The sequence below is a fragment of the Nelumbo lutea genome, chromosome 4 (genome assembly GCF_056320005.1).
Source record: "Nelumbo lutea isolate HS-2025 chromosome 4, American lotus-T2T, whole genome shotgun sequence".
In the NCBI taxonomy this organism is placed as follows: domain Eukaryota; kingdom Viridiplantae; phylum Streptophyta; class Magnoliopsida; order Proteales; family Nelumbonaceae; genus Nelumbo; species Nelumbo lutea.
This window is the reverse complement of record NC_142687.1, coordinates 66,519,536-66,538,438: the sequence shown is the minus strand read 5'-3', so window position 1 is coordinate 66,538,438 and position 18,903 is coordinate 66,519,536. Positions and strand designations below refer to the sequence as shown.

General features: G+C 35.6%; 1 protein-coding gene and 1 pseudogene across 2 annotated transcripts in view; both read right to left on the bottom strand.

Moving 5' to 3' along the window:
* The window catches only part of ABC1 (ABC transporter 1), a 59,245-nt gene extending 56,993 nt beyond the window's left edge, over positions 1-2,252 (bottom strand). Inside the window, exon 1 of one of the 2 annotated variants that reach the window (XM_088941770.1) lies at positions 1,230-2,252. In XM_088941770.1, coding sequence (XP_088797896.1) covers positions 1,230-1,831 — 602 coding nt within the window. In that variant the 5' untranslated portion in view covers positions 1,832-2,252. The remainder of the gene's footprint in view (positions 1-1,229) is intronic. The other variant, XM_088941769.1, reaches the window with a different exon arrangement.
* Positions 2,253-16,942: 14,690 nt separating this feature from the next.
* Positions 16,943-18,582, bottom strand: LOC148860923 (protein WEAK CHLOROPLAST MOVEMENT UNDER BLUE LIGHT-like 1 pseudogene; annotated as a pseudogene).
* Positions 18,583-18,903: the final 321 nt, after the last annotated feature.

The following is an 18,903-nucleotide window of genomic DNA, read 5'->3' as shown; positions in this document are numbered from 1 at the left end:
ATAAGATTAGACATTCTTGCAAAGAGACTCACCACCAATTTCAATTTTTCAATCACTTCTCTGCCCCCCCCCCCCCTCCCATCACAAAATAAAAAAATAAAACAATATGTCATCCACAAATTGAAGATGGGTTACCAACACTATCTCTGCCCACCACCCAACATGCAACTAACTAGCCCTAGAGATCAATCTACTAAGAACCTCCCCCACTACTCAGCTCAGAATTCTTTCTTTCATAATATTGTCTTCTCCTAATTTTTTTTGATGCCTATGGCAATGAAAAGATAGTTTTGATTGTAAAAAAAATGAGAAAATATAGCTCAACTATTTCAGCCTAAAAATTTGTGCACCCATTTTACATTGAAACAAATAGAACCTTAAAGGACTGAAGAGAAGCCCATTGAAATTAATCAAGTGACCAACAAACCCAAATAGAGGCAGTCTTATGATAGAAACAAATAATCCAACAAGTACATGGTCCTCTTACACCTCTTGCAACCAATTGTTAAGATGATCTACTGACTAATGAAAGAACCTTATCAAGAAATTGAAACCATATATGGGTTTCAATCTTAGGAGTGCACATACTTCAAACTTTAACAATGAATATGGCACTAAAGATAACGGAATGGCGAAACAGGATTAGTGTAGCTGCCCCTATATAGTCGGGACATGGCCTGGATGGTGATGGTAACAACTACTACACACTGGTGATGCATCAACGGACATGGACACCCCCCCCCCAGCAAGTAGCAATAGCGTGTGGAATGATCGATCAAAGGATTTTCCATCAGGCTCTTCGGTCCAGTCAATTTTATCCCTCCTATACAGGAAATAAGAAAAGAGTCCAGATTATGTTATTAGGTCCTTCGCTTGTTAAACTCCCGATTAATAATCAAAGCAAACACATAATTTTTCTTTGCTCGTTCTGTTTCTGCCTACTTAAAAATAAGCGAAAAAATACGTCGCCATTGATGTGTTAATGTTTAGAGACATAAAGGCCACTCTTTCTTCCAGCTTCCAACTCATTAATTTACCATTCATATCTTTTAGTTTAATGGCTTTGATTGCATGTTTCTATAGTTAGCATTAGTCTGCACATGTTGTGTTTAGCCACTTGTCTGCATATTTTGACGGAAACTATAACAGAACAAAGAAGGGGGAAGGGAGTAAAATATATAAGTAGTAATTATTTGTAAATTAGACGAATGCATAGAATTAGAACTCACCCAAGTGCTCTGCTGAAAGGGGTTGAAGGAACTCTCCTCTCCCGAGGCTTCCTCTTCATTGATGAAACTCCCACTTCAACTCTTTCGGCTATACCACTCCTTACTGGGGATTGTTCGGTATGGCGTTCTTTAGCTTCTGAATTATTTCCGCTCAAGTTCTCGAATTCAGGAACACGGTCAGTGTTAGTATCTGCAGAAGAAGAAACTGGTTGGAACTTTTTCCCTGCAATATCTTTGATTGGTATCTCGAGATTCCTAACTTCTCCGCTATCGTTCGAACTAAATTTGGAAGAATTCTCAACCTCCTGGTCCAAAACGATGATTCGTTCATCCTTGGTTGGGTTGGAATCTCCGAACTCAGAAGGGTTCGTGAAGTAAACAACGGTTTCCTTCGAGCTGGGAATAGAGAACTCCTTAATCTTTCCTTTGGTCAGCCCAGTTAAATCTGTAACCGAGAGAACGAATTTATTCGCGGATGAAGAGACTAGGGCTTCAAAGTCTCCATTTTTGGCGCTCTCGAGGGCTTGGGAGCGTTTGGCAATTTCTGTTGCAATGAGAGAGACACCATTGAGAAGTCGTCGGAGGTCCTGGAGCGACGCCATGGAAAGAACAATATAGGGAGAAGGAAACGAACTTGTCCGTTAACGAAGGATACTTATGGTGCATGCGCGTGATATTTGAGCCCAAGGATAAAGTAGCGACCAGAGCAGCCTTCAGCGAATCAGAGGCGGCAGGGTATACGTGGCGTCGGGATCAGTTGGTTATTTCCCAATAAAACGTGGCGGTTATTATTTACACGCTCGAAATGAAATAAAGAGGAAGAAAAGAGCCAAGCCATCAACGTAACCGGTAACTGCATCGAAGAATTTTGTATGTACAAGCATGGTATCTCTCTGCATTGGTAGGTACTAATGTTTTATGTGACGAGTATGCATATAAATAAATTAATAAATGATACTACATCAAAAAAAGTGTAGTAGTCTAATGCATGATACCGATGTATTATGTCTAATCTAATCGCTCAAAGTCTCTACATATCTCGTTCTCTGCTCATGAAGTCTATCTTCACCACTATATCTTTTGCTTTCTGTTCACTCGTTCGAGTGAAGGGGTCTACTTTTATCTCTATATCTTTCGGTTGTCTGTTCGCTAATTCGAGTGAAGGAGTTTCTCTTCACCTTTATCTCTTTTCTTCCGGTCACCCTTGCCTCTCACTTTACAGTGTTCTATCGGTATTCTTTAGAGTTTGTATTCTTTGATAAAATATCTTTGTTTTTCTCATAGTTAGGGATAATCATATAATTTATTTTTTTGAGTTATTAAAAAATGTTGAATCCTTCTCAGTTGGTAGGTTCTCTGATTCGTCGGAGTAGAGACCTAGAGCAAATCCCATTGCCACCAGGGGTTGGGGGGGGGGGGTTAAGGGAAAGGGGATGGGCTACCCCGTGTTGTGTAGCCCCATGAAGCAAAAAAAAAAAAAAGAATGTTGAATCCTTTCATTTATTTCTTTGAAATCATTCACAACTTTATGAGTGTTTTGACAAAACTATTGGGAAGAATAGTGAATAAATTGCTTTGGAAAGGGGGAGGATTGGTTAGTGCTCATAGTTTAGGCAGCTTAACATGATGGTGGTGCACAAATTTAAGATGGTGAAAAGAATGTTTTGATGGGAGCGCTATTGACATTAGGATACATTAAAAGTGATGATAGAATAACCATCAATGTTGCCAATGTTGATTGGGAGTGGAAATTAGTAGTGGTTACTGAACAACCACTAAGGGATTGGAGGAGAATTGCAAACGGTGTGATAAAAGGATTAATGTTGAAATCCACCACAATATTAGCCGCTTTCGAGAAATGTAATGCTCTCTTGGGAGTGGTAGGTTAGGAGTTTGTGGTTGATGCATCATGTTTTCAAATAGAGTCTGATAATATTACTGTATTTAGATGGAGCCCTTTGTCTAACTCCAAAATTTTGCATGTGCAATACAGATTTGTGTTTCAAATCTTGACCTTTCCTCTTGTGAATTTGATAGATCGTGAGGAAACTTGCTCGAACTGTGAGATTAGTGAATATGCTTGGTAAGAGATTATCAAATTTAGATCATGTGAAAACATTTCCGATCTATCAAAGTTTTAACTAGGCCAACGAAGGTTTTTAAGAACGTACTTCAACATTATCAAGAGAGCATGCAAATGTCTTTGAAATTGCAAAAATTGATAATTTGTTGCCACAATGAAATGTTGATGTTGTTGCTTCTAATCATAACTTGAAATGATTGTCAAATTCTTTACAATAAGCATAAAGAAAGTTTACTAAAAGATGGAATTTTGCAGCAATTGAACAAAATCTCTTGAAACATTTAAAAGATAATCAATCAAAATTGCAATTTGATTTTATCAAGGTCTAGGGGATGCAATTACATAAAGAGATCTTAATACTTCAATAATTGGTCAAAGGTTTATATTGCCATCATCTTTTACAAGTTGGCCACCATATATGATTCAATGGTAGATAGGCAAGACCCCTTGACCTTTTCATTACATTCATTTATAATTCAAACTAGCCAAAAAAAACAAGAAAAATAACTAAAAATAATACCATGACAATAAGCAAAAGATAGGCCTGATTTGGTTGCTAGGGTCTTTCATATTAAGTTGAGGCAAATGCTTTAAGATCTGAAGAATGATAAACTTTTTAGAATTCTCATTCTAAGTACTTATATATTATCATTTTAAGTTTTGTTGATATATTATTTATTATAAACCACATTATAAACTATTGCTTTCTTAAAACATAGGTGTTGATGTAGTTGAGTTTCAAAAGCGATGCCTTCCTATTCCCACATACGTATTACATAAACAAAAAGAAGACAAGCCAAATTCAATTAATGATATTGATAATATTATAACTACTGAGATACTTAATAAAGAAATAGATATATTGTTACATGAAATATTTATTTGATGTATGATATATGGACCACGTTGCAAATACAATCCAAATAATGCATGCATGGTTTATGAAAAGGTGTTCAAATGTTTATCCAAAAGTCTTTTGCAAAAAGACAATAATAAATAACAATGGATTTGTTGTTTATCGACATAGAGATAATGGAAAAATGGTTATGTTGAATGGAGTTGAAATTGTTAACCGATGTGTCTATATAACCCTGATTTGCTAATAAGATATGATACATATGTAAATGTTGAATGATGTGCACAAAGGTGATCAATACCTATACGAGTACATTCATAGCTAATGATATGTAGCAGTACAAGCATGTAGGTGAAATTAATCATTATTGTGAAAGTATATATCATCAATTAAATTATGTTGAAGATATTTGAATTTGAAAATCAAGAGCATTTCTATCAATTCAGCTATTGTAATTTCATTTATCAAATCAATAATTACTGATTTTGATAACATTGACTCGATTCTTAATCATTCTGATGTCAAACATACCATGTTAACAAAATCGTTTGAAACAAACCAAAACCATGAAGATATAAGAAGCTTAACATACGTAGAATTTCCATTAATGAGGGTATGGAACAAAGACACAAATGAGTGGAAAAGGAGAAAAAGATGTCAATTGAAGGATTATATTATGCACAACCAAATTCATGTGATGTATTATTTGATTTTAATGACTTATTAAATAAGATAAGTCATGTGCTTTAAGGATTTAAGAATTGTGAATGACATTCTATATCCAACATATAAGGAAACATATTCAACGCTTGGTTTACTTGAGGATGATAATAAATAACATAATACATTATTTAAATAATCTCAACGGGCATTAGAATCACAACTTATAAATTTATTTTGTAAAATTTTAACATTTAGTAATGTCACAAAAGCTATTGAGCTTTGAAAATAATATTGGGAAGATCTTACAAATGAGGTTGAAAAATATTTTGAACTAGAATGTAAGATCTTTGAATGAATACCCACCTCATTCCAATGTTAGTAAGGCAAAATTTTCAACTACTACAAAATAGGATGATACATGAAAAAATGAATTATGTTAGTGCAATCGAATTTCAAAATTTTGTTATGCCATGCGGACATAAATGATTATTAGAAATTCATTTTTGATAAAATTATGAATGTGTATTATAATAATAAGGGTGATTTAATCTTTGTTTATAAAAGCAATGGAATAGGAAAAACATTCTTGTGGAAAACAATCATTGCAAATTTTAGATGATAACAAAATTGTTCTATTAGTTGATTCTTCAAAAATTGTTGATTTGTTATTACATGGAGGAAGAATAATTCGTTCAAGATTGAAGATTCTTTTAAATTTACTTGAGTCATGTTGTCTGATCAACCAACATGCATAATTAATTAAAATAATTCAAAAAAATTGACTTAATTTTTTGGAATAAAACTCCTATGACAAATATGTTTGGCTTTAAATCAGTTGATAACACATTTAGAGATGTAATAAAGACAATATCAACTACTGTAGAAAATACTATCTTTCACTTAAAAATTAATGTGCACGTTTTATCCCCAAACATCACAACTGAAAAGCGAAATGAAGTACAAGAATCTACATAATGGATTTTTAATGTTTGGGACAGAAAAGTATCATTTGTATCATTTTTGCAAAATAAGGAATCAAGGCTATGGGACAGAAAAGTATCATTTTCTGATAATTATCTAAAAACCTCCATTGTCGTTAATTTTCCGTCACACTCCATTCACATGTGACATCACGTGAGTGGTATTATTTTAAAATTCCTAAAATACCCTTTTTGTTCACCACCACTTTTGGGAATTGTAGCGGTGGCGGTGATTTTGGCATCGTCGTCACAAGCGACGGCAGCCACTATAACTTCCGAACGATAAAAGTTTGATGAAAAGGAGGTTGTCAGCTGGAATATTTGAGTAGCCAATCATGTATCGTTTGAATTTTTTCCTTCCAAGCATCTTGAGATTTTATTGTTGTAGGATTTTAGCTCAAATTTTAACACAAAAATCCACATGGTAGCCTGTAAGGCAAGCCCTTTCTTTGAGACAACAACACGAGCAGTGGTCTCTAGAGGATGGAAGAAACTTGATGATCTCCAAGATGCATTCATCAGACAAGGTTTGTTAGATGGTTAGATCCAAACCACGAAGAGGTTTCCAGATCAAAACCCCAAAAGGGTTCTTCTAGTCGATCAAAAACTAAGCTCAAACGATTCGGTAGAAGAACCAGGTTGTCAGATGATTACAACAAGGATGAAGATGATTATGATGATGGTGATGAGGAATTCAAGCAAGATGGAATTGACTATGTAGATGATGAGGAAGAGTCACATGTTAGTAAGAGGAGTAAGGGGAGAAAACGTACAACACAGAAGAAATTTATTTGTAAGGATCGAAAACTCTCATCAAAACCCACAAGTAAACCTTAAAAATCTATACGTCTCCTCTTTTTTCCTAGATTTTGCGGAGATAATTCCCTTCCTCCTCTCTGCTTAGTTTACACTTCCTTGACTATGGACTCCTAAACTCAAAACCCTATTCCTCTTTGAATCTTTAGTATTTCTTTTTGTAGAATTGAATGGTATTCTTCAAATCTTCAATTGCAAGAAACCAAAATTCATCCAACAAAATCCTTTGTCTTTCTATTCCTCTTGGACGCACTCTAGGTTAAGGACCTAAAACTTTTTTTTTTCACAAGCCTTTTTCCAATCAAAGCTCAAAGAAGTCCTTTAAAACATCCCTGTAGCTTTTTTTCCCTTCTTCAATGTATTATCTTTTATCATTTGTATTATTTCTCTCCTTTTTTATTGTTGTTCTTCAATACACCTTTTTCGGACCCATGAGCAACACAAGCCGCCCTTGTATGCACCAATAGAACCATTGCAATGCCTAATCGCCAGACCTTTATTGCCAATTTTTTAGTGGCCATGGATGTCGTTACCCCACAAATTGCTTCGTAGGGTTTGTTAGACCCAATTCCACCACCTCTAACGCCTTTGGTCCTTTTGGTATCTGATACTCAGATCTGAGGTTCGTTACAAAAAACCATGAGATTTTCAATTTGAAATAAGATGCATGAGGCGGATGTCTTAAACACGATTTTAGGTTTGGAAGTTGCATTTGGAAAAAAAAAATTGGAAATTAGGGGTTTTTCATCAGTTGGGTTTTTTATTTTGACATTTTGATGAATGGTGAAGGAAAAAATCGATATTTCATTTTTTTTTTTTTTCTGTTAGTGTTTACTGGCGTGTCAATTCTTAGAAAACTTAAGGGTACTTTAAGACAATATGTAAATAGTAAGGGTACAGTTTGTCAATTTCATGAACAGTAAGGATAGATTAAGATATTTACCCTAATAATAATAAATATTAAAGAGAACTTTTAAGGAGCAACTTTCACAAAATACTTTCAGAAAGTACTTTCAAAGAGAGGTTTGGTGAAAATAGTTCTAAGAAGTATTTTCAATGAGTGGTTTTACAAAATACTTCTACAAAGTACTTTTAAGGAGCAATTTTCACAAAATACCTCTAGAAAGTAATTTTAAAGAGTAGTTTTCACAAAATACTTTTAGAAAGTACTTTCAATGAAAAGTTTTCACAAAATATATCCAAGAACTTCTTTCAAGGAGCAGTTTCCATAAAATACTTTTAGAAAGTACTTTCAAGGAATAATTCTACAAAATACTTATAGAAAGCACTTTCAAGGAGTAGTTTCCACAAAATATTTCTAGAAAATACTTTGAAGGAGTAGTTTTCACAAAATATTTCAAGACTGATGCGCAAAATTGGAAAGTTATACACAACTCCTGGACTTGACTATGATACTACACCAGGTGTCGGATCGGGTTGTCTTTGATATGCCAATCAGTGAGATCCTTTAGGGTCAAAACCTGGGTATCTGTGGGAAATCTGTGAATTCACTCGAGTGGGTGATCATAATGATAGAATCAGCTCATTTGTCGGACAAAGTGAATGATCAGGGCTACATTCTCTCTGATGGAAACCAAAACTGGTAGCAAAATGTTTTAATTCCTAGGACCCATTCCAGTAGAGAGTGCAACATTGCACCTTGCAGTCAGGTGAGAGGTCCTTCCCTGGTGGGCAGTGTTTGATCATTATGGCTGAGAAATTAAGTGTAAGAGACCATTAAGGGTTGTTTACCTAATGGGCTATATCTCACTTGAGTCCATTATCCATGGGCCTTCATAAGATGACTGGACTCAATGATCATTTAACTGTAAATATTGGGCTCGTTAAGAGCCTATACTGATGGACTCAGGGGTTCACTATACTTGATAGTGAATTTGGCTAAGCCTTTTCTTAGAGGTTGGGCCTAACCCATGTGGGCTTATGTGAGGTCATTGTTGGGGTCCCATGCTATACAAATTGAACCTAAATGAGCCATCAACTATCTTAGGACATGAGCCACTTGCTTAATGTGCCTAAATCCCATGATTAATGAGATTAATCAAGTGGTCACATGACTACTTAAGTTGTCATGTGACTTGGGCGAATATGGATTTGGATATGGGTCTTGAACACCCATTCTCCTAAGAGGATAACTCTTATCCACTAATAGAGTCCAAATCCAAATAAAGATTTGGATTAGGAATCTACTAATTCTATTAGGAGTGGTGCTCCTTAAGGCTTAAAGAAAAGAGAGATCGAACTGCTCGAGTTATCAATCTGCTTTCAGCTCTCTCTTTGCTCTTGTCACCCTAGAAACCTTAATTCAATCTCCCCTTCTTGTGACTGATCTTGATCAGTTTGATATCTGATTTTGCAAGAAAATATTAGTGAAAAACCGTGGTCACCTCCCTAGTTCGATTCAAAGAGTTGGATTGCAGTTTTGCTGAAAACTACCTTGCTGAATCGGTTGCATTCCAAGTTGCGCCATTTTTAGTGGATGTTGGTTTTGGGATTTGGTTTGGACATGAACTACCACTTTGGGATCTACATTTGTAGAATCCTCATCAGGTATACTTCTCCCTCCTTTTGGTTTAGATCTAGTCTAGTTTCGATACAAAAACGATCCTTGAAAAATGCAATTTTTTCTAAAACAAGGAATACGATTCCCAGAAGGTTGAAATAAAGTTTTTGAAATTTCACCTAGCCATGTTGCATTGTTCAGCCATCCATCTAATGGATTTCACCTTCCTTCAATATGTGTCTGTGTGTGCCCAATTTTTCTACATTTGTTATTTGTTTATATTTTAAAGTTTTTATTTAATTATGATATCATGGATTAACCCACTTGACTTAGATGGTTGAATTGCTTACTCACCACCATGATGGAAAAATAGTTCCATTTTTGGGTAAATTAAAAAAAACATGTATTTATATCGTTAAAAGCATTGGATGTAGATCTAACTGATAAATTTTATATTTTTTATTTTGTAAAAATAATATCTTAAATATAGGATTCAATAAAGGAATGGGAGTTAATAATACAACTTAACGAGAGGGAATTGAATGAGAAGAAATTTAGTAGTTCAAATTACAAACGCCCTCACAATTAGAGAGAAATTAAATTAAAAATTAAGGGTATTCTAGTATAGAATGTCCACACCATTATTCACACTTTTAAAAGTAGTATAAAAGCATTAAATGAAGATGTAAAATAACAATTTTGACTTATATTGTTTTCCAAATTAAACTTTAGAGAGGGAGCATTTATGGTCCAATGAAAATTCCAAAAGTTCAGAAAATGACTCCGATCGAATGATCGGAATCAACTCTAGCTTCGGGTCTTAAGATGAATAAGTAAATGGTGTCAGGCTTCGAGTCTTAGGATAAAGGGGTAAATAGTGCCAGATTCAAGTGATCTTGGTGTCATTGGATTTGGATTTTTGAGATATACGTATCTATGATTTTGGATTTTTAATTTTACATGAGATGAGGTAAAGGATGAAAATGACTCCCATCAGATGATCGGAATTGGCAATGGCTTCAGGTCTTAACATGAAAAGGTAAACGTGTTGGATTTCAGTGATTTGTGTGTTGTTGGATTTTGATTTTTAGGCTCTATGTAAATATGGTGTCAGATTTCTGATTTGACATGAACTGAGGTTGAGGATCAAAATGATCTCAACCGAACGATCGGAATTGATTTTGGCTTTGGGTCTAAGGATGAAAGGGTAAACGGTGTCAGATTCGGGTGATCTTGGTGTTATTGGATTTGGATTTATAGGATCTACGTACCTGTGATTTTGGATTTCTGATTTGACATGAAATGAGGTTTAGAATCAAAATGACTCTGATCGGACGATCGGAATCAGTTACAACTTTGGGTCTTAGGAAGAGGGGAAAACGGTGTTGGGTTCAATTGATCTTGGTGTCATTGGATTTGAATATTTTTTGCTATATGTACTTATGGTCTTAGATTTCTAAGGCCCCAACTTTTGTAAAATTTAAAAAATGCCCCAAATTAAGAGGTTAACTAAAGCATGTTTGGAGCTCAAAGTATTGCAGAAAGACACAAGGGCGTAAGAATGGGGTGTCTAATTTATGTTTTTTATTTAGTTTTAAATTTTGTATTCATAAAAAAATATTAAAAATTGCAATTTGAGGCAAAAAAGGAGTTTTGGCAAAAATAACGGGATATGGAACATTCGGATGCACATATATCAAAAAGTTATCCAAAATAAAAAAAATACCATAACCAGACATCTAAATGCAAAGTTAGGCCTCCCAAAGTTTGCATACATGGTTAGTAAGCAACCCACGGCCCAATGACCGGGTCGAATGGGTCAACGGTCCAACCGTCTGGGTTTGACAGTTTTTTATCAAGTCAATGGTTTTTAACTTCTCCCTAGGTTTTACTCAAACTGGACCCAAAATCTTTATTGGGTGACACTTTGAGTAGTTCAACCAGTCAATCAACGGCAAGTTGAAAACACTAGCCAGCACTACTCAAACAAGCCATGAGGAGAAGGGTTAACAACTTATCCTTACCTTTCTTCTACTCTTACTAATTTCATTTTCTATGAGTGCATGTGCATTTCCTTGTATTCTCTCTATCAATCTATTCTCATTTTCCATGACAAACTTGCAAGGATTTTATTAAGTTTTGTCCTTTCTAGCATAACATATCTAGTACTCACTACTCGATTAAAATTCAAAACTATGATCTCTCTTGTCTCCCCAACTCCTTTGAATTTAAAATCCTATATGGATATACATTCTTCCATATGTGTTTTATGGGGGAATTAAGTGCTTCTTCCTAGTCTTCATATGCTAAAGTGACCAACCTCAATTAATCACATCAATTATAGAGAAGAAAGTAGCGCTAGTTATATTTGTTAATCGGTTATTTGTAAGACAAAATTGAAAGCCATCTATATTCATTCCATTACCAGAAAGATTGCTTTTAGGGGCGGGAGGGCGAACACATTTGATAAAAAATGCCTCTATAAGAAATCAATTATGATATAGTTCAGCAGAACTTATGTAGAGGCACTTTATAGATACCACTGTATTATACTTCATGCCACTAAGGGTGTTTTGGTATTAACCACAATATACGACACTTATTTTTTTCTTTCATTCTTATATGAGAATGCCCAAAATGTAAGTGACAATCAAATGATACTCACAGTTCAGCTTCTCCTTCTCCAGTATCGAAGCAGTGAGACAATCATCGATTTGGCTGGTTCTTTTGAGATTTGAGTGGATAAGAAGAACTAATCACCTCAAAAACGACAATAACGAATAGGTTAGGGCTTGGATATTTTAGTTTTTTTATTTTATTTCTGATTTAGTTCGTTTGAGGTTTGTTTTTAAAAGCAGATTGATTCTAATCTCTTTCTCATCCTCCTTCGAATAACCATTTTCACCTCCTCCCACTCTATTCCAAAGGATTTAGTGGATAGTAAGTTGTAATGAAAAATGAGGCCAAAGCAATATCTGTAGCAGATTTGAAGAAAGACACTAGATTAAAACTGAAAGAATGGACACTGGTGCTAGTTTGGGATTCCAAATCTTGGACCCACAGATTTAATATCTCTTTCTACGCACAGCTCTGAGAAGCTCCATGAGGAGTTCTTTCAATTCTCCTTCATTACTTCACATCTCTGAACTATCTACAATTTATTATTGCTTGCTATTTCTAATGATATCATATATGAATTTCTATTTGTCAAATTCTTATTCCATATTTTGGAACATTGATTTTATTGATTTAAATATTTTTTGTGGAACATGATTTACTGCTTTTGCACCAAAATCTAATTCATGATTATCGATGTTATTTGTATCATAGATGAATGATTCATTAGAGTTGATTTTAAGCTGACAATAATCAAGAAAATCTAATACTAACAAAATTTTGTACCAAAATCCAATAGGAGGTTCAGGAAAAAGATAAGGAGAGTAGGAAAGTCAAGAATCAAGATATAGGTGTTAGTATCACAAAACTTTGAGAGGGAAGGGGTGGACTTGGCAACTGAGATTAGCAATGTTGTAGAGATGCAACAGAGCAATGATACTCTAGGAGGTTAATAGTAGGGGACGCTCAGTGGTGGAAGTTAATAGTAGGGGCAAGGAGGTTAATGACACAAGAAGGATAATAGGGCATTTCAAAAAGCAGTAGAGGCAGAGGCCATGGCAAGAGAGGGAAGAAATAGCATCCTGTGAGGTGGGACTTTACTAGAGGTGGAGTTGTCTATTTGGATCTTGATTTTGTCCTTTGGTCAATATGTGAGTAGGAGAGGTCTTTTAGTGTGGTTGCTTCTTTAAAGTTTGCACCTGTGTGATTTGATGTAGTTCTATCCTGCTATTGGGGCCTGAATTGCCCAGAAAACCATCCATCAAAATTAAGATTGATGAATCTAAACGGAGAAGCAATCCTGGTTTGTACTTGTCAAAAAAAAAAAAAAACAATCCTGCTCTTTAAGGAAGCATTTGCCCATCCTCTCACAACAACATTAATACTAAAATCTCTAAGCTCCTTTCTCATATAACTTAATTGTCTACCCTGATTATAATAAACTGAACTGGGTTTGTAGGAGAGCGGAATTTAGAGACTCTGGCACTAGTCACCTCCCAAATTGACCAGATTGCTTCTCTCAGGAACTTTCACATGATTTAACCCCTTCTCCTCCTAGGGGAAAAGGAAAACCATGAGGCACAAAGAGGGTCAGAACCTTCTCTAAGGGAATCCTTCTCCAAATAAAGCCAAAAACATTGTTAACAGATTCCCTTGTCATATAAACATGAAATTAATAGGTGATGAATGGTCTAACCATGGATGTTGCAAAAGGGATACATGTACAAAGGATTAATGATTTTGTATTATCTTCACTTTACTCCACCTCACAAATTTTTAATTGTTTTCTGATTTTATTTTCCAAAACCCCCACCTATGACATAGTGCCATCCCCTTGTATTGTGTTAGATTCTCCCAACTGTACAAATAGATAAAAATTTGTGAGGTGGGGGAATTTGAAAATTCACCTATTACTACTATTCATTTTCTTTCGAATATGTATTCTTTATGCTATAACTAAAACTAAAATAGGACTGATAAACTGGATAAAAACTAAACCTCATACAAGAAAACAAACATCAATTGTATTTCACAAAATGGTCTCCATTGCTAATTTTCCTTTTGGAAGGCACATTACTAAAGCAAGCTGATCTCAATGATCAAGAAGCTTGATGTATCTTTTTCTTCTAGAATGAGTATTTATAAGATAGGTTTTGATATAAATTAAATTTTCACTTGTCCTTTCCCTATTGATTATTGAAGCCTGATTAACTGGTTTTCCTTTACTTAAGTGATTTTTATGCAAATGGCCAAATGGGAGAGAGAGAGAGAGAGAGAGAGAGAGAGAGAAATCATGTTGCACAGCTGGGTGAGGGTGCATTTCTAAGGCATCAATTGGGTTGGGATAGGATTAATGCTCAAGTTGGATTATGGAGGTTTTGTTGCCTAGGATTGGCCTGGGTTTGCCATTAAACCAGCCCAAGTACAAATCCCCATTCTTCTGTATCAGCCACAAATAAGTCAAAGGTGCTAAGCCATCCAATCCTGATTCTAAAATCCTAATTGAGCATTCAAATACTACCATTTTCACCTATATCAGTCTCAATCTCCAAACAAGATTGAAAGCATGCAAAGAAAAATTCACGTACCTAATAATACAACATTAATGATGCATGGAAACAGTGGAAAATTGAGGGAGGGGATGAAAAGAAAACCCAAAATTCCAAATTACCAAATTACTCCCTCCATGCAAAGAAAAATTACCACACCTACAAATTGCTTGAGAAACGCCTCCATGTTTGTTTCCATGTAGAAGGGCCATGAAACAAAGACTTTATAGACTAAAAAATTTATTTTCTCTTTTATAGTGAAACTATTGTGGCCTTAGTGTATGTTGCTCTTCTCCATTTTTTTTTTTTTGTTTCATTGTCTTCATCCCAGAGATTGGGAAGGCATAGAGAGCATAAGTATATCAAGTGATTCCCCTAATTCCCCAAAATAATTCCACCCTGTCCACCCCCTGCTTTGCCAATGAATGAAGGAATGGCTATGAACCCAACTAAACTAATTATACATTTTTTTTATCTCCTTAATAACATTACTAAATAGCCACAGAACCATGTCCCCATTTTGCAGCCAGCCCACAACCACTTTGGAATCCCCTTAAATTATCAGATGTGTGGAATTTAGATCCTTTAATGGGTTCAACCCTTTCTAACTGACCAGGGTTACTCCTGTTTCATCCATCAGACCTCAGATTTATAAATTATGTTGTAAAGTCCAGCTAGCCTTGACTGCAACCTTATATGTGGAGGATTAAGCCCTCATTTCCAGCCTTTATTGATTCCATCAATGGTAAAGTCTTATAATACTAGTCCCATCACTACCATTACAAAGAAGGCAAGCAACACACACACACACACACACACACACACACACTAAGAAAATAGTCTATAGGAGGAAGGCACCAAATGCTAAAGTCTGGTTTAGAAAAGTCAAGTTTGACTTCCTCAAGCAACTTAGTCAAAGCAAGAATCTGAAGAATTTTTGCAAAGATAAGGAGATTGGTCTTTCAAAGGAACATTACCCCACCAGAGATATTCCGAAAACAAAAAGTTGTTCCCAGCATAAAAATCATGCGGTATCGGTATGAATCGTAAGAAACAAGAGAGGAAACTTGGAATTGCTTCAGATAGGAAGCTAATGTTGCTTTTACATTTACCCCAACATCCCAGCCACTAGCATGCAAAACATGAATACTCCATACCCACCCCATGACACTTGTCTTAGTCCAATGGAAGCCTCCAAAGCCACTTTCCTAATAAGGCCATGTATTTTGATCTCAAATTGCCTACTCCCATCCCTCCTAGTTTCTTGCTTCTACGCACTATCCTCCAACTAAGTGGTCCTTCTTCCCTAAAGCTTGATTTTTTGGTGTATGGGTTTACTATCATAGTCATAGGTCTCTATCTTGGTTTTGTGTGGTCTTCGTATCATCGCATGTCTTGTTTCCCCACTGCATTTCTATCCTCTTTCGTTGTAACTACTGACTGCAGCCCAGGGTCTGGGGAAGGGGACCAGGACAAGAAAAATGCTAGAGTTCTTGAAATCTATTAGTCTCTCCTATAATTGCCTCTTGTAGTAGAGTTTTTTAATATAAGCTTTTCCCTTCTACCACTTCAGAGATTTTTTAATTATTAAAAGACAAAGCAATAAGCTTTTCAGTTCTACCACTTCAGAGACATTTTAATGCCAAAAAAATAGACTTCGTCCTCACATTGAGATACAAAATAAAGCCAATGTGAATGTAAGTTTTACATTGGACAACTTATCTATAATGTATAGTGTACTTAAAACATATTAAAACTTAAAATGGGCAATAGATTCAGTCCCAGGTCCGTTTTGCCTTAGTATTGGTTGGTGCAGCTGCCTCCCTGTTTGTGGACCTAGTTCTTAAGTGAACCGTGTGTCTACACTTTTAATTTCTAACAGTCTTAGCTAAGTTTGTCACTTTTTGCCTTGTTTATCTTTGGTGGAATAATGATTGCTTCCTACCAAATTTCTTTGCCACCTGTGAAAGGGTAATTGATGATAAGTTCAAGTATCAGCACAAAGGCAACAAATATGGAAGTTTTCAGACTTTAATATGGTGCTAATCTATTTGAGACTCTAGTATGTTTTTCCCAATTCCCACCTTGTGGCAAGCCCTTTGCTTGTTGATAATTGAGTAATCAGTATTAGGGGACATACCACTTTTGTTGGTTCATATGATATGACATCTTTGGGAGGTGGGAAGTTCAATGTCAATCCAAGGAATGTAGTAACCTTTTCTCTGGGGTGTGCATAAATCTAGATGCTTGGATCAGGCAATTATGTAGATAGGTCTAACTCACAAAGATGAAGTCATAAAACAAAAGAGAATGTTCTGCTGATTGTAGTATAGATGAAGATAGTTCGCTATTTAAATACAACTCTCTATAATCTATATAGAGTCAGCCATTTCTTTGTGCTTCTGGAGCTCTTTCACCAGTCTTTTTAGTCCAGCTCTATATGTATTTGCATTTTGTTCTTTACCTGACCCCACTTATTTCTTTGCCATGTGGAGGAATCCTATAGCTGATCCAGACTAAGTCATCATATGGGACTCCACTAATTTCACCGTGCGTGGAATTTCAAGGTCATATCATCTCTATACTCAATTGTAATGGTCTTTACCCAATCACTGATAAGTAATATCCATTATCTATTTTTACCTAAGTTATAGATGTCAAGAGGGACTAGGGCTACTTCTGACCTAGTTCTATTCAGCTCAGCTTCAAGAGATGCAACTGTCATAGATGCCATTCCTTCTTGCTACCGAATAGAGGCAAGTGCTTATTTTTTTTTTTGTTCAAGCTCCAACTTAAGTGACATGCCAACAACCTTCAAACAATTTACTTTTGTTGTCTCTTTCTTGATACTAAGCCTCACATCTTCAAGTTCCTTCTTGGTTGAAGCAATTGCCAATTGTTAATGGGTTTTCCTATTTAGATCTTCTTGCTCTTTTTTTGGCTTCCCCTCTTCCTCAATGTCTTCCTTGTTACACTTAGATTCCATGTAAGCTGCTAATTCAGCTTTTAAATTCAGCAGCAAGGTTGATGATATATCTAGTTTTGGTTTGAAATTATTTGTAGATAAAAGTTGCTGATTTAGAGTATGTAGCTCATCTTCTACCTGCTTCAATTCCTCCTCCCAAGCAAGAGCATATTGCTCTCTGGCCAAAGCTGCTCCAATTCTGTGCTCCTCTACTTCCAAATGTGCAGCATGGGCATATTCCAAAGATTCCTTTGTTGCAATTAGTTCTAGAGTCAGATCCTCCATTGTCTTCTCAACTTCCTTGGATGCAGAAACAGCTTCCTCTGCTTTCTTTACAACTATATCTTTTTCAGTAATTAATGACACAAACTCCCTCTTTAGTGCTTCCAATTCATATTTCACAGGTTTTAGCTCATTTATTGCATCTACATACCTGGCTTTTCCCACCTCAAGCTATGCCTTTGATACAATACTTGCCTCATTTGCAATCCCTTGTTCCATCTCTGCCACCCTGAGCCTGAGCTTGGCAAGCTCAGAGTCCTGTTTTGCCTGCTCTTCTTCAGATTGTGCTCTCTGCAAGTTCAGATTCAATTCCTCTATGAGTCTCTTGGTACTATCCAACTCCTTCAATACATGAGTCTTCACTTCTTCAGCAGCATCTGCATGTTTTTTATACTCAGAAATCTCTTCTTTTGCCTTATCGAGTTCTTTTTCTACAAGCCTGTGCCTCTATGATCCCAAAAAAGTAACTTAAATTTCTTTATATTCAAAACTGGGAAATGTTAAGGAAACACAAAGGATATCAAATTCCTTGTTCTCTTTCAAATAAGAAGTGAAACACATCAAAGAAAATGTGATAATAAGTTAACAGCAACAAAAACAAACATAGAGAAGCCTCATACCTCCAAAGTCTGTATTCTATGGGTGTTCCAATCAATAATTCCTCCAAATTTAGAAACAACTTCTTTAACAGACTCAAATGGTACAATATCAACAAGGCCTCTATGTACATCAACTTGTTTTACATGTTGAGAAACATCAGTGGACTCTGGTGTTTTATGGGCAACACTTATATCCTCTATCTGGGGTAGAATAGGCTCTTCTAGTTGCTGAACATGATCATCATATTTAGAGCTCCTTATTTCAATGGAGCCATTAGATGGTGTTAGTACAACATTAACTTGAACAACATCAATGCTATCAGAGGAAACATTATCAAGATGCTTTGTTGTATCAGTTGCATGTGCTTCTAAGACATCAGATGAATGAGGTAATAGATTAACTTCTGAGGACCCTGGTTGCATTTCTTCACGTTTAGGCTGTAGACTTTCTAGGTTCTCTATTGTATGAAGTCCATTCTGGTCTGGTGCTGGGCCATCAAAAGCATCTTATACAACTACAACTTTAGGATATTCCATAATAGCATTTTTTTGGTCAATTGCTACTTTTTCATTTGCAGTTGTTGTAGTTGCCACTTAATCAACAGGACCATTTTCTTGGCTAGATGATGAAAAAGGTAAAGAGGATTTAGGACAAGACTTTTTATCAGCATTTTCTGTTTCCTCCATTCCAAGCAAGTTCTCAGAGTCTCAAGTGGATACCTAGAATTCAAATAGTAATTATAG